The following is a 14,417-nucleotide window of genomic DNA, read 5'->3' as shown; positions in this document are numbered from 1 at the left end:
ATCGATGTGCGCTGCTTTTCGTGCGATTTTCGTACTTGCACTGCGATTTTCGCTATTCCACTGCGATTCACACGTTTTTGCCCACTTGAGCCGCGCTAATTATTCCATGAATCGGCCTCTTAGTATTTTTGTAAGTCAATCACTTAATTCCCCCATTGAATTTCACGGGATAAGGGTTGATGGAATTCGAAACCAGCAATCTTTTTCCCAGTGTTTTTTAAATTGTCATAGTTATATAGTGTTGCCCAAAAGAATGAATCCCATTGTGATCTGGGAAACCAATTTGTCCCTGTGTTTAAATTGGGCCTTGATAAACGAATTTTCATTTGCCACTATCATTCCTCTTTGCATCTGCTATCCTACACCAAAACCGATGTTCCCCCTGTATTCTTACTCCCTGCCACTGCCTTCCATTCAAAGGAATCAAGTCCAATTGATGTTTGGGGGGTTGGGTGTTGCAGTGGAAGTGATTAACGCTAGTGCTATCATGATGTGGTAAATTGTTCTTTTTCTGTTCTGCCATTAAAAGAAGGAAGTAGCTGTGACGGTATCTTTTACCCTGGTTGTTTTGTAGAAATTATTGCATTTTGTGTTGCCACAATATTGGTGGCTGTTGTAATTGGTTGATTTTCCTTTGACATTAAATAATACATTAATAAATATCTTATTGATACACACCGGCCTGGTTCCCATTCCATTGTGACACGGTGTGTTTGTGGAGGTTGGGTGCAAGACGGTTTGGAGGCCTACTCAAAAAGAATCTGTAGTATACCAAAAAAATAAAAAGCGTTTTATTGTGCACCACATTCATTGTAGGGGCAGGAGTTCCCTGGCTTGCGTGGGCTGTGTAATAATCTGTTACACCCCTTACTGTGCCCTCCTCATGAGCTATTAGCTCTGCGCCCCAGACCGTCTGGCTCTGCGCCTCGGGCCGTCTGGCTCAGCCCGGCCCGAGAAATGGGGCTGGGTCACATGGCCCATAGACAGGCAGCTAGTTACATGGTAGTATGAAAAGGGGCACTTGTATAGTGCCCTTCTGCCATTTTTGTTGGTGTTGCTGCACGTTTTGGACTGGGAATGGAATTTTTATTAGTGGAAGCGGGAAGCAAATCAAAAATTTGAGAAACTGGCAAAAATGTTATGAGACTCAAACGAGAAGATCTGTTAAGTTTTAGCACAATGACAAAGTTACTCACCGTAGTGACTACTTACTCCTAGTCCATCATCCCCTTTCCTCCATACTTGTGGGACATTCCATCCTTTGGGACAGGACCGGAGCACTTTTTAATAGCATCAAGAAATTTACTTTTGTTGTCCTTCTTTTATTTTTACATGGGGCCACGGCACGTGATTGTAGCCCCTCCTTCCTGAGCTCCGCCCCACGCATTGCCCTTCAGTCCTTTTCTATCTCCAGATCTAAGGCCATTTACCAACAATAGAGGATACTTATTAGAGGGGCGGCGGGCGGGCGTATGGAGGAAAGGGGACTATGGGCTAGGAGTAAGGCAGTCACTACAGTGAGTAACTTCGTCATACTCCTACATCCTGTCCCCTTTTCTCCATACTTGTGGCAGATTCCAAAGCACTGACCATAGGTATTGTCAGAATCCCCTGGTCGTCACTCAGCTCAGACAAAACCACCTCCTCCTCACCTGTTTCATCTGAACTGCTCGGGGTATTCTTGCCTTTTATCCTGCAGGTATTCTTTTTTAGTAGAGATATGGCCTCCCTCGAGTCGAAGCCACTATGCCGTCTTGGTACACAAGACCGCTAGGGACCCCTTTCTGAGGCAGCCAATCAGAGGAAAAAGCAGGTCGGCAGAAAAAACCTATGAAGCGTAGTAGTCCTTTGGTAGAGCAACCAGATGAAAGGGCTCCAGAACGGGAGATGTTGGAAAGCTTCTTGCCAGAGGAGGATGGCTCCGTTGGTAAGTAGGACAAGGATCACTGTCAAGTCCAAAATACCTCCTAACAATGAAGAAGAATATCTGTGGTATGTTCATAAATAGCAGCGGAAAAGAATGCAGGAGTGCGGTTCAGCTGCTGCAAGGGCTAGGGAAGCCGTAGGTTGTATATGCTCTCCGGTCGGAAGCGCGAGAGAGAGAGAAAAAAAACAGATCAGAGAGAAAGGGAAGTGTGATCCGTAAAGGCCAGAGCAAGGAGAGACGCTTAGAGGAAACGCCGAAAAGGTAGAGAGGCACGGCGGGAGCCAAAGAGGATGCAAAGCGCGGATGCCACAAGGGGGAGAGAAACAGAATGGGAGCGAGACCCAGAAAAAAGGAGGATAGCAGCACCAGGCACCAGAAACAACACAGGCAGAAGCTAAAGCTAGCCAAACAAGGAAAAGCAAGGTACCACTGAGGCAGAGAGAAAGAATACAAGTGTCAGACCCCAAAGTAGCTGAAAAGCAGGCAGGTTTGCAAAGCGAGGGAGAAACGAAAGTTGGACTGCCAAGAAGGTTTCGGCCGGCGGCCATGACACTAAAGAAACTAGACCGCTGGGCAACGTAGCAAGAAGCGTGATGTGCTCTTTCAATGGCGGCGATACCGCAGTGGATTCCACAAGCGCCAGGTTGTCAGGCGCGTGACAGGTATTACGGGTGGATGGAAATTTCCCTTATTGGAACAAATTCTTAAGAACTGCCTGGCCAAATTGAGCATCAGCCTGTGAGCTCAGGTCGAGACAGTAGTGTTTGTAAAAAGCCGATGGGGAGGTCCATGTAGCCACCTTGGCAATGGACTCCGAAGGGGCTTACTTTTGGAGGGCAACAGCAGCCGCTTAGCCACGGACCAGATGTGCATGAATGCCCTTTGGTGGTTGAAGGCCTTGAATCTTGTAGGTCTCGGAAATACTTGAAGCTTTCCAGCGGCAGATGGATGCTTTTGAGGCTGGTTTCCCTTTTGTGTCACCAAACGTAACAAAGAGTTGTGAAGAGTTTCTGAGTTCGCTCGTTCTATTCCGTCTGACATCTAGGTTGTGCAGGACCCTCTTGGCCTCAGAGACTGGGTTTGGTAAGAATACTGGTAAAGATATATGATTCAAATGAAATTCAGAAACCACTTTAGGAAAGAAGAAAGGGTGAGTGCGAAGCACAACCTTATCCTTATGGAAAGTTAGGAACGGATGTTCCACAGAAAGGGCCTGAAGCTCACTTACTCACCTTGCAGATGTTACTGCAATCAAAAAGGCAATTTTACAGGACAGGTACTTGAGTTCAGTAGTGGCAATGGGTTCAAAAGGCTTATGTAATAAAGCAGTAAGGACCATATTCAGATCCCATTTGGGTTGAGGGGCCCGAACCGGGGGAAACAGATGGAGACCTGCAAAGTGTCTTTTGACGACTGGATTAGCCAGCGAAAAAGGAGCAACTGTCTTTAGACAGGTAAGCCGCAATGGCAGACAAATATGTCCTGCATGATAAGACATGTATGCCAGAGGCTGAAAGGTCATATACAAAAGACAAAACAGTGTCAATTGAAGCATGCCTGGGATCAAGCTCTTTGGTCAGACACCAATGAGAAATATTGAGCCACTTGCTCCTGTATTGAGCTCTTGTAGAGGGCTTTCATGCTGCTTGAATTATACCCATGTTGTCCTCGTAGAGGTTGAACTGCGCTAATGATAGGATCTCAGGCACCAGGCCGCCAAGCTGAACGATTGTGGGGAGGGGTTCACACAACGGTGATTGCTCTGGTGAAGGTGGTCAGGAATCTGAGGCAACCTGATCGGAGCGGACACCGACAAGTTCTGCAATTCTGAAAACCAGGATCTGGCTGGCCACCAAGGAGCTATGAAGAGGAGAGTGCAGTTGGATGCACTCCTGAGTTTCCAAAGTGACCAATGAATCAGTGGCAATGGCAGGAAGGCATAAGCTTTCATGTTGTCGCACAGGATCTCGAGGGTGTCCCCCAAGGAAGACGCTCTGAGCCCATCCCTGGAAGCATAAAGAGGACGTTTCCTGTTTGATGATGTCGCAAAGAGGTCCACCCCGGGAATACCCCATTGCTGGAAGACCTTGGTGAGAACATCAGTGTTCATCTCCCACTCGTAACTCGCAGCCGATTGGCGGTAGAGGGAGTCTGCAGCCACAATGATGTGATCCGGAATGTGCACAGCTTGGAGCAAGACATTGTGTTGGATAGCCCAATTCCATATTTGGATAGCAAGATCCCCCAGAAGGGGAGACTTGGTGCCTCTCTGTTTGTTGATGTAGAACAAGCTACGAAATTGTTTGTGCGAATTTGAACCACACTCTTGGTGATAGATTGTTGAAAAGCCTGGAGCGCCAGAAAAACTGCCAGGAGCTCCAGGTAATTGATATGGAGCCACCTGTCTTGAGGCGTCCACAAATGATACACCTCGAGGTGACGCAGTGTCTGTAGTAGTCGTTACTTGTGAGCAGGGCTCCTGGAAGGAGGTTCCCACTGAAAGGTTGCTGGCGGATGACCACCATTGAAGATCTGCCGTCATGCAGGATGCAACTAGAATCATCTTGGAATCTGATTCCGTAGCCTGGGACCAGCAGCTCCGAAGAGCAAGCTGAGTGTGCCTCATTTTCAGGTGTGCAAGAGGAAGAGCTAACATGCAAGAGGCCATGATGCCCAGGAGTCTCTGGAACCACCAAGCCGACAGGTGAGAGGACTGCAGGAAGAGCTGGCACGCGGCCGAAGGGTTTGCTATCCTATCCTCCATCAGGAACACTCTGGTACTGACGGTATCCCAACGGAAACCCAGAAAGATCAGGTTTTGAGCGCCCGTCATCCACAATTTCCCCCAGTTCACCGACAGCCCAAGATGGAACAGGAGCTGAATGAGTGACTGAAGTTTGGCCGTAGCGGCCTGTGGGCAAGGACTGCACAGGAGCTGCGACAACCAATAATATCTTCGTAGAGACATGCAGTGCCAAGCTGAGACCAAACAAAAGCACACGATACTGGAAGTGTTCTGTTCCCACGATGCGGGCTCCAGGTCAGAATATGCATGTATGTATCCTGAAGGTCTACCACGCTGAGCCAATCGCACTTCCAGAGAGAAGACTTTATCTGGCAGAGTGTATTCATCTTTAATTTCTCTTGGGATGGAAAGAGAGTGAACTTGGATAGGTTGAGGATATTGCGCAGACCAGCCTGTATGGTTTTGGCACTGTAAACAGACGGGAGTGATAGCCCTCCCCTTGCTCCATCAAGGGAACAGGTTCCAATGCTCTGAGGTCTAGAAATTTCTGAACCTCGGCTTGAGGGAGGGCGACCCAGTCTGCAGAAAAGGAGGATGAGAAGGTGGAGTAGGGGGGATGGTCAAGCGGAAGCCCACCCGAGCAACTGTCAAAACCCATCGGTCTTCTGTGATGGTCTGCCAGGCCTCCAGATGAGAAGAAATGTGTCGTCCCACCACAGTCTTGTGCGACCGATGGAAAATATCATTTAGATGTTTTTCTGGCAGAGAGACCACATGTTGCTGAAGAGGAGGCTGTCAGGTGAGAGAAAAACTGGCCATCTTGCTGTTGCAGTTTACGGTAGGGCCCACCAGCTGAAGCCTCTGATCAGTGCTCACGGCGGTCCTGAAAACCTCTGAAACCAGAGAAGGACCTTGTTTGAGACCCCGACCTCTGAGTATAAGGTGCCTTTGCTGGCAATTTCACAAGGACCGACAATGACTTGGCAGTTTGAGTATTTGCCTTGGTCTTTGTGAGTTCCTCGTCCGATAAGGAGTGGAACAGTTCTTTACCCTAGAAGGGGAGATCAAACACCTTGTCCTGAACTTCCTTCAAAAACTTCATAGTATGCAGCCACACTTGGCGGGAGAAATCTACTCCGACCAAAAGGCCTCGAGCGGAAGTGTCTACAGGACGGGCCGCAGCCTCAAGTAGATCCTGCGCCATAACCCTGGCGTCAGATAAGCCGCCGTTGAAGTCTTCAAGCCTATCAGGAGGAATACATTCCTGAAACTTGGCTAGCTCCTTCCACAGTTTGGCATTGGCAGCCGCCAGGATAAGCTCATTATTAGCCGAAAGGCAGCTGAAGAGCCGAATTGTAAAAACCTTTTTCCCAGTGGCGTCAAGAAGCTTGTCCTCCTTGGAGAGGATCTGAGACGCTGCAGTGGAGGATGTAGACGCTGGCTTTGACTGGAGCGTAGCTGCTGCCACCACCGTCGAAGAAGGGAGCGGGCATGCCGATAAGGATATTTCCTCAGACGTGTGAAGCTTGTAGTGAGCGTAAATTTTCTTGTTTACGTGCTGCCCGGAATAAGGTTTTTCCCAGACCTTACGGGCATCGGCCTTCTGAAGGAACAGGCCAGTTCGTTCCTGTGTCGACAGAGTGAAGGCTACAAAAAGTACTCCCTCTTGTTGAGCTGGGGGCTCGGGTATCGGAATTTCTAGCAGTGCCATCCTATCCAGCACCCGCTCGTGAAAGGCTATAATAGAGTGAGGTGGGTCATCACCATCCTGCTCCATCTGGTCTTCATCCAGTAAGACAGGAGCAGAAGTCTGATTCACCACACCTGCCGCCTCATGCCCCGAAGGCATGGTTGACAGAGCAACCAGAGTCTTTTCCAAAGGGGAGTGTGGAGGGAGAGGAGGCAGTGGGGGAGGAGGCCCCACAGGGAAAGGTGGAGGAGGTGGCACCACCGGAAGCTGCATATGGATTGCTGGAGCAGGGGCCGGTTCAGGCGGCTTAGGATGCATTTCCTTAAATAAATCCTTAAGGTACACCTTCATGGGATCTGAATGCATACGTGTTTGAAACTTGCCAAAAAAAAGCATCCTCAGATGAGGGTCTAGGTGCTGGAGTGGGCAGAGGCTGCTCAGAAGGGGCATAACCCCAGGATCGCAAAGAGGATGGTTGCCAAGATGGTCCCCCCACCAACTGGATCCACATAGATCAAAAGAGCGGATGCAGGAGGGAGCGAGACTGTATGCGGCAGCCGAGTCTGAGCACGCCAATCCATTGCAGGGCGGAACAGGTTTTTATTATCCACAAAATGTGGAAAAGGCTGCTCTGCCTCAAAAATAGGCCCCTCAGCACCAGCCGTGATGAACGCTGGTGTAAGAGAGGTAGTCAAAATGCCCGCCGTAGACCTCGGGGGTTGGACCGCCATTTTGTCAACACCTGATGGGATCAACGTCACAGGTGTGAGTGAGACCGTAGTCACTCCAGGGGAGTCAGGGGTCTTATGTGCCATTTTGGCCTTGTGACATAGAACCTCGGCAGGGCCAGTGCTAGCAGATCTAGAGTGTTTCTGAGACACCTTAATGACTGCTGCTGAATCAGCCCCAAGTGAGGGAACCTCAACGGAGCCGGTACTGGAAGAATTATGGTGCTTGACCAGCTTCTTTGCCCCCTCAGCAGGTTTGGTTCCACCACAGGTCTGAGTGTGGGGAGGCTTAGAGTCACCCCCGGAAGCCAGAGCCTAATAGGGGTTCCCCTCAATCTTGCTGGTCGCAGATATAGCCCCAAGAAGGGGTACCTCAGAAGTAACCCCGGTACACTTAGTCACCTTGACAGGGTCCGCGAGCCGAGACTCGGTACACTTAGTTCCAGAAGTGGAAACCTGGGGGCTGACCCCTGTGACAACAGCCCCAGATGTACTGGTCCTAGTTTTAGCCCTTAGAAGGGGAACCTCAGAAGAAGAGATCCGGTAATGGCAGCCCCCTTGCAGGGGTCCTCGGGGGAAACTCAGGAGCACCGTTAGATCCCTTGCGGGACATCTCAGGGAGATCCTGGGTAATGTAGCTACTTGAGCCCCTCCCAGACCCAGAAGACCCGGGGAAGGAGTCTCCTGGCCAGGGTGCCATGAAAAGGAATGAACTTACTGGCCGTTTCCTTTTTTCTTCAATGAACAGCTGTAAATGTGGTGGAGGTATGCATTGAAACACCTCCTGCCACCTGACAAGCCAATGCTGGAGTGCCCGGACGGGGAGGGAGTCTCAGTAGAAGCACAAGTCCAATGGTGTTCCGGGCCTAAGCACTCCAGGCAGAGAGAGTGGGGATCTGCCCTCGTGAACCGACGTTCGCATGATGAACAGGACATGAATCGCAGACGCTCTGGCATAGATGGAGGAAAGATGACCGTGGAACCGGAGCATGAATGATGCAAGTGCATCCGACTGACCGTGTGGAGAAAAGTACTGAAGGGGTATGCACGGGACACAGCTCAGGAAGGCGGGGCTACGGTCACGTGCGGTGGCACCATTTAAAAATAAAAGAAGGACAATAAAGTAAATGTTTTGATGCTATTAAAAAGTGCTCTGGTCCCCTCCCTGAAGGACGGAATGTCCCACAAGTATGGAGGAAAGGGGAAGGGACATAGGAGTATTCTTATTTCCTCGCTCACATTTTCTTTGTTACGTACACTGCTTGCCACAGGGGTGCCCGGATTCTATGGCCTACCTGCAACATGCGTAAAAAAGGCATGGGAGATCTTGCGCAAGACAGCCGATTGATCAGAACACCAACCACCAACAGGACAGGCCCAAATCTCCCTCACTGCGCTGGGGTCTCTCTAGAGATCGCCTCATCTCCAGCGAAGTACGCACCCTCCATCTAAAACACGATTTTCATTTGTTCAGGCAAATTCTTTATACCTCAGATCTTGTGTTATAGTCCTTATATTTTTACTTTGATGGATTCTAGTAAATTGTGTGCTTTCTGCAGTTTCCCCGTTTTGTTATATTCATAATTGCAGTTCGATTAAGTGTTTCGCGTTGACTGTTAGTATAAAACATCATTTAATATACAACATACACTAAAAAGCACACACAAAAAAGCAGTATACTTAGGAATGCACACAGGTCTATGTTCTCCCTAGCCTCTGGTTGCTGGTAAACTCCACGTTGTATGTATCACCGAGGAACGACTTTTCACAAACGTCTAACTTGCTCTTGACATCCCTGCAACATCCCATGTACATGGGTGGAGGGGCTTGCCCCCTCCTCTTTCCCAGCTCCCCTCGGTACGGCCATACCCAGCTGACCAGACCACCTCCTGATCAATGGCAGGCGGCATTGTGCGCTAAGAAGCGGCCTTGAACTAAGCGTCGTTACGACGCATGCGCTTCTCGGCCCCCGCGGAGCTGAGGTGATTCTAGCTTACCTGAGAGGGGCTCGCGATGCCTGAGAGCACGCGGCTTTCCTGTTGGCTGAGGGGAGTGTTTCTTTCCTGCGCCACCGCCTCGTGCTCCCCGAAATTCATGGTGGTGAGGGGAAAAGCGCCGGTGGTTAGGAGCGCGTCCTTCGCTCCTCCGGTGATCCGCTCAGCGCACAGGCACTCTCGGGCATGGTCCAGCGGACGCCCCGGGGCCCATCTCTGGTCGCCTTAGAGATGGGATTCGCTAGACCCGCACGATCAGGTTACGTGAAGGCTGTGTCTCCTGGTGACGCATTGTGTACCATGATTGCAGGTTGCCACCAGAGAGGAGACTGTTGCTGTCACACTTAACTTCTCCAACCTAGGTTATTTATTGCTAATGAACCATGACAATACAAACAAACAATGATTTAATGTTTGAAACAAAAGAATGCTAAAATATGTCACTGGACCATGCTGCACTAGTTTATTTTAATTGTATTGGATATTTGTAAGGCGCCTTTACAACAAATGGTGTTTCAAGGCGCCATTACAAAAGGCTTGGCAGTTAACAACAAAATAATTGATCAAATACTGCTATGTTTTAAAATATAAAATGTGACTAACTGTGTACATGCATGTGGCATATGTTACATTGACAGTGAGGCATGCTGGGGTGCCATAGCAAATAGGGTTTGGATGTAATTTACCAAGTGCACTCTCGAGTACTGTACGAGTGCCATTAAAGTCCTTGTATAGTCACCATGTGCTAAAGTATGATTCCTCTCCCACTTCCCATATGTGCAGTTGCTGCCGACATCTGCTAAACAGTTCCTCAAACAAACCAATAATGCCTTAATATGTCGTGTACGTAACCCCAAGTAAGGAATAGGCCCACTGTTTCAGGTGCATCCTCTAATACCACAAAAATGCCATCCATCATACGAACGTTATAGTCACCAAATGTATGCGATACCCTGCAACGTGGATGTGCTCCTAGCATAAGGCAAGTGCACCCTCAAATGCCCTCATAATACGTTTATAGTCACCATGTGTATTATATAACATGCAGTGTGCGGGCGTTGCTATCATAGGACAAGTGCAGCCAGAAATGTCATTAAAATGCCCCAATGTATTTGTGAGAAACCGATTTGACTGAATCAAATGTGCCAATGTGTGCTTCGTGAGATGGATGTTGAATGGGCCAGTCTTGCTGCGGTTCAGTGCGATGACACAGCGGTTATGCAAAGCTTAACGGGTGCGCGAACTCTCTCTGGATGCTTTCTATTCAGCCCAACTTAATTGCAGAGACAGACCACCAGACAGCACTACAAGAGAGCCATTTCGGAATAATCTCATACTGTGCAACTTCGTTTCCTTCTGCATTGAATGTTTAAAGAACGGCCTTCCCGCATCAGTGTTTAAGTAGTAGGGATCATTTAAATCATCAATACCTTAGTCTACCGTGGGATTTCCTGAATATCAGAAGGGTTGTACCTATATGCAGACCAAGCATAGGAATTAGTAGGTCGTTTTTAGAATAGTGCCTATATAAAAAGTGAAGTCGTTTTTAAGTACTGCAAGTATTTACAAATGTTCGTTTAGTTGATTAGAAATAAAATTGACCTGGATTTACGATTTTACTTGATTCTTATAGTTAAATTGTTTCATCATACGTGTTATTGTATTTAATCCCTTTGAGGTGTAGAACTGAATTGCTGTTGTATACCAGGGAATGTCACACAGTGTACACAACTTTCGCATATCCCTTGGCAAGACACTGTGCTGTTTTACCGATGTGTATTCTCCCGTGGCACCTTATAATGGGAACCTATGAATGTGTATGACTCTCTGGATGTTTATGTATTTTATCGTATGCTAGGATTCTTTAAAATAATTATACACATTTTTGGTGAATGTTTTATGGCATTGCCGAAATATAGTTTGTATTGTAAAAAGTTGCTCTGAGTTAAGTGACATGAGCGGATCCATGGGTATTGAATGTGCTCGAGGCCGCCTCTCTATTTCCTTCCTCTGTCTTGTGGAGTTGTGTCATGCATGTTCACTGACGTGCTGACGTGCGCCTGAAAACGGACAACGGACTGGAACGTGCCAGGTGCAGTGGAGTCCTGCTGCTGATGGGCTACAGAGGGTCGAAAGATGTAGGAAGGCAGAAGAACGTTCAGGTGCACGCGCTCTGCAGTCTGTGGTCTGACAGTGCTGGTTTTCCAGAGTTATGGAGTCCATGGGTTGGGCGTGCTGACCGTTACCTCACCAAAGAGAATGCACTGTGATGGGCTACCTACTGCAATTTATGACTTACGTGCTAGTCACGTGCCGACATTTTTTGTGTCTTCCGCTTCCGCTTATGTTCAACTTTACATGCCTCTCTTATCTAGCATAGTACAGATTACCATTGTTTTGTTATTGTTTCTGCTGCTGTTCGTGTTCTGTCGCATGCACCTTGCAATAACGCATTGAAGATGCACAACTATTGTTGCCTTCCCTGGTTTGTTTTGTGTATTCAGGCACAAAAGTGGGGGTTGTGGGATCCGACGATGACAGCTGCAGGCCTCTACTTCCCTCCTGCAAGCAGACTCCGGCGTGCCTTCCTTTCTTAGCATAGCAGGTACTTTTCTCTTCGAACCTATCGGCTGGCACACCCCTGTTCTTGAGGGACCAATTCATAGAAAAAGTACAAAGTCTCAGCAAAGTACTTAGCGCCTAAAACAACTTTGCACCTACTTGCGCGTAAGAGTATTTTTGTGTGTTTCGCCTATTCATGGATTCAAAAGTGTAAAGTAACCCGAGGGGCAAAGAAAATTGAGTTGCGCCTAGAACTCCCACAACACGCCCTCATGCAAACAAAAACCAGCGACAGCTAACAACCTTTGCTCCCACCTTTGCCCCTCCATTGACCCTGACGAAACTGTGTGCCGCCAACCCGTAACTCAAGCCACCATCTTGGCAAAACTGCGTGTCGTCCTCCCGCAACTCCAGGCAGCACCCGGCGAAACTGCAGACCGTCAACCAGTAACTGAATGCAGCACTTTGGTGAAACTGCGTGGCATCCCCACGCTACTCAAGGCAGCACCCCAGCGAAACCGCATGTCATACCCCTGCAACTCAAGGCAGCACTCCGGCAAAACTGCAGACCGTCAACCCGTAACTTAAGGCAGCATCCGGGCAAAACTGCTTGCCGTCCCCCTCTTAACTCAAGGCAGCACCCTGGTGAAACTTCATGCCGCCCCCTGCATCTCACGGCAGCACCCCGGCGAAACTGCGTGGCCTCCCCCCGTAACTCAAGGCAGCACCCTGGTGAAACCGCAGACCATCAACCCGTAACTCAAGGCAGCACCCCGACAAAAGTGCATGTCACCCCCACGCAACTCAAGGCAGCACCCCAGCAAAACTGCATGTTGTCCCCCCGCAACTCAAGACCGCACCCCGGCGAAACTGCAGACCATCTCCCCCGTAACTCAAGGCAGCACCCTGGCGAAACCACAGACCATGAAAGCGTAACTCAAGACAGCACCCGACAAAACTGCATGGCATCCCCACGCAACTCAAGGCAGCACCCCTGCAAAACTGCATGTTGTCCACCCGCAACTCAAGACAGCACCCCGGCGAAACTGCAGACCGTTAACCCGTAACTCAAGGCAGCACCTCAGTGAAACTGTGTGCCGTCCCCACACAACTGAAGGCAGAACCCCAGTGAAACTGCACACTGTCAACCTGAAACTCAAGGCAGCACCCCGGCGAAATTGCGTGCCATTCCCACACAACTCAAGTTAGCACCCCAGCGAAACTGTGGACCGTCAACCTGTGACTCAAGGCAGCACCAAAGTGAAACCCATAGCAACCCTAGTTTCAAGGCACCTAAACTGCTGGCCTACACCCCTCATAGCAGCACCTTCAAGTCCTGACACCACCCACTATCGCGTAACCTCCACCTCAACCAGCCCCCGGCAAGTACATCCCCTTCCCCACACCCCCTTCAACTCCACCATAAAAACCTCAAGTTCTGACACTACCCACCACCACCCCTTACCTCCACCATAACCCCCAGGCAGACCCTGCAAGTCCTGACACCATCCCTCACCCCCATGACCTCCACCACAACACCCAGGATGCCCACTGCTAGTACACCCACTTCCCTCACCCCCTTGACCTCCACCACAAACCCCAGCCTGCCCCCTGCTAGTGCACCCCCACCCGCACCTCACTTACCTCTGTCACAACCCCCAGGCAGGCCCCTGTAAATACAGCATACTCCCCACACCCTCTTGACCTCCCCCACAAACCCCATGCAGCACCTTGAAGTCCTGACATGACTCCCACCTCCCTGACCTCCACCACAACCACCAGGCAGCCCCCTGCTAGTACAGCCCTCCCCTCACCCCTGACTTCCACCACAACCCCCAGCCAGTCCCCCTCAAGTCCTGATACCACCCACCACCCCACCTAACCCCTGACTGCCACCACATCCCCCTGCAAGTACACCAAACCCCACCACCCCCTGACCTCTGACCCAACCCAGGCAGGCGCCTAAAGTCCTGACACCACCCCTTCTCACCTCTGCCCATCATCCCAGGCAGACCCCTGCCAGTCTGCCCCCCTACCAGTCAATTGTGGAGCGTCAACGTAATTCAACTCCTCTGGCCTGCATCCATCATGAAGTATACCTGTCACATATACACCTCCAACATATATACCTGTCACATATACCTCACCAAGAAGAAGTCCACATCCAAGCCTGCGTCTCCGCGGCATCTCGCAACTCGGCTAAACTCTTTAAAATCTGCAAGGAGCTGGCCAATCCTGCTGCAGTCTCTATCTCTCCTGTCCCCTCCCAGGCCCTCTGCACAGTCCTGGCTTCTCATTTCATCTCAAAAACCCATGACATCCTGTCTTCTCTCTCTTCCTCTCCCTCTCCTCCCTCTACTCCCTGCTCTACCTCTGACCCTTCTTCGGCCACCTCTCCTCTCTCCTTCTTTGCCTTTCCCCTATTCTCCTCAGACGAGGTTTCTAGACAAGTCCGATTCATGAAAGTCTTGTCAAAACAAGGTTCACCTATGCTCCTCCAAAACCATCAAGGACCACATTGACACCCTGGCTCCTGCCCTGGCTGATTTCTGCAACCACTCCTTCGCCACTGGAGTCTTACCCTCCCCCTGAAGCACTCCGTTTGTGCACCCTCTGCTCAAGAAACCTTCTGCTGACCCTTCCTGCCCAGCTAACTAACCTCCAATCTCCATCACTCCTTTCCTGGGCAAATTCCTGGAAAAGCTGGCCATCTTCCAGCTTAATCTCCACACTAAATCTGTTGGTTGTCTCCATGACCATCAGTCTGGCT

General features: G+C 49.8%; 1 protein-coding gene across 1 annotated transcript in view; it reads right to left on the bottom strand.

The window, feature by feature from the left end:
- Positions 1-9,328, bottom strand: part of STPG4 (sperm-tail PG-rich repeat containing 4) — a 384,338-nt gene extending 375,010 nt beyond the window's left edge. Inside the window, exon 1 of the mRNA XM_069608424.1 lies at positions 9,089-9,328. Coding sequence (XP_069464525.1) covers positions 9,089-9,187 — 99 coding nt within the window. The 5' untranslated portion in view covers positions 9,188-9,328. The remainder of the gene's footprint in view (positions 1-9,088) is intronic.
- Between the last annotated feature and the right edge of the window lie 5,089 nt (positions 9,329-14,417).

This window comes from Ambystoma mexicanum, chromosome 4q (assembly GCF_040938575.1).
Source record: "Ambystoma mexicanum isolate Mex_15411 chromosome 4q, UKY_AmexF1_1, whole genome shotgun sequence".
In the NCBI taxonomy this organism is placed as follows: Eukaryota; Metazoa; Chordata; class Amphibia; order Caudata; family Ambystomatidae; genus Ambystoma; species Ambystoma mexicanum.
This window is presented reverse-complemented; position numbering and strand designations above follow the sequence as displayed.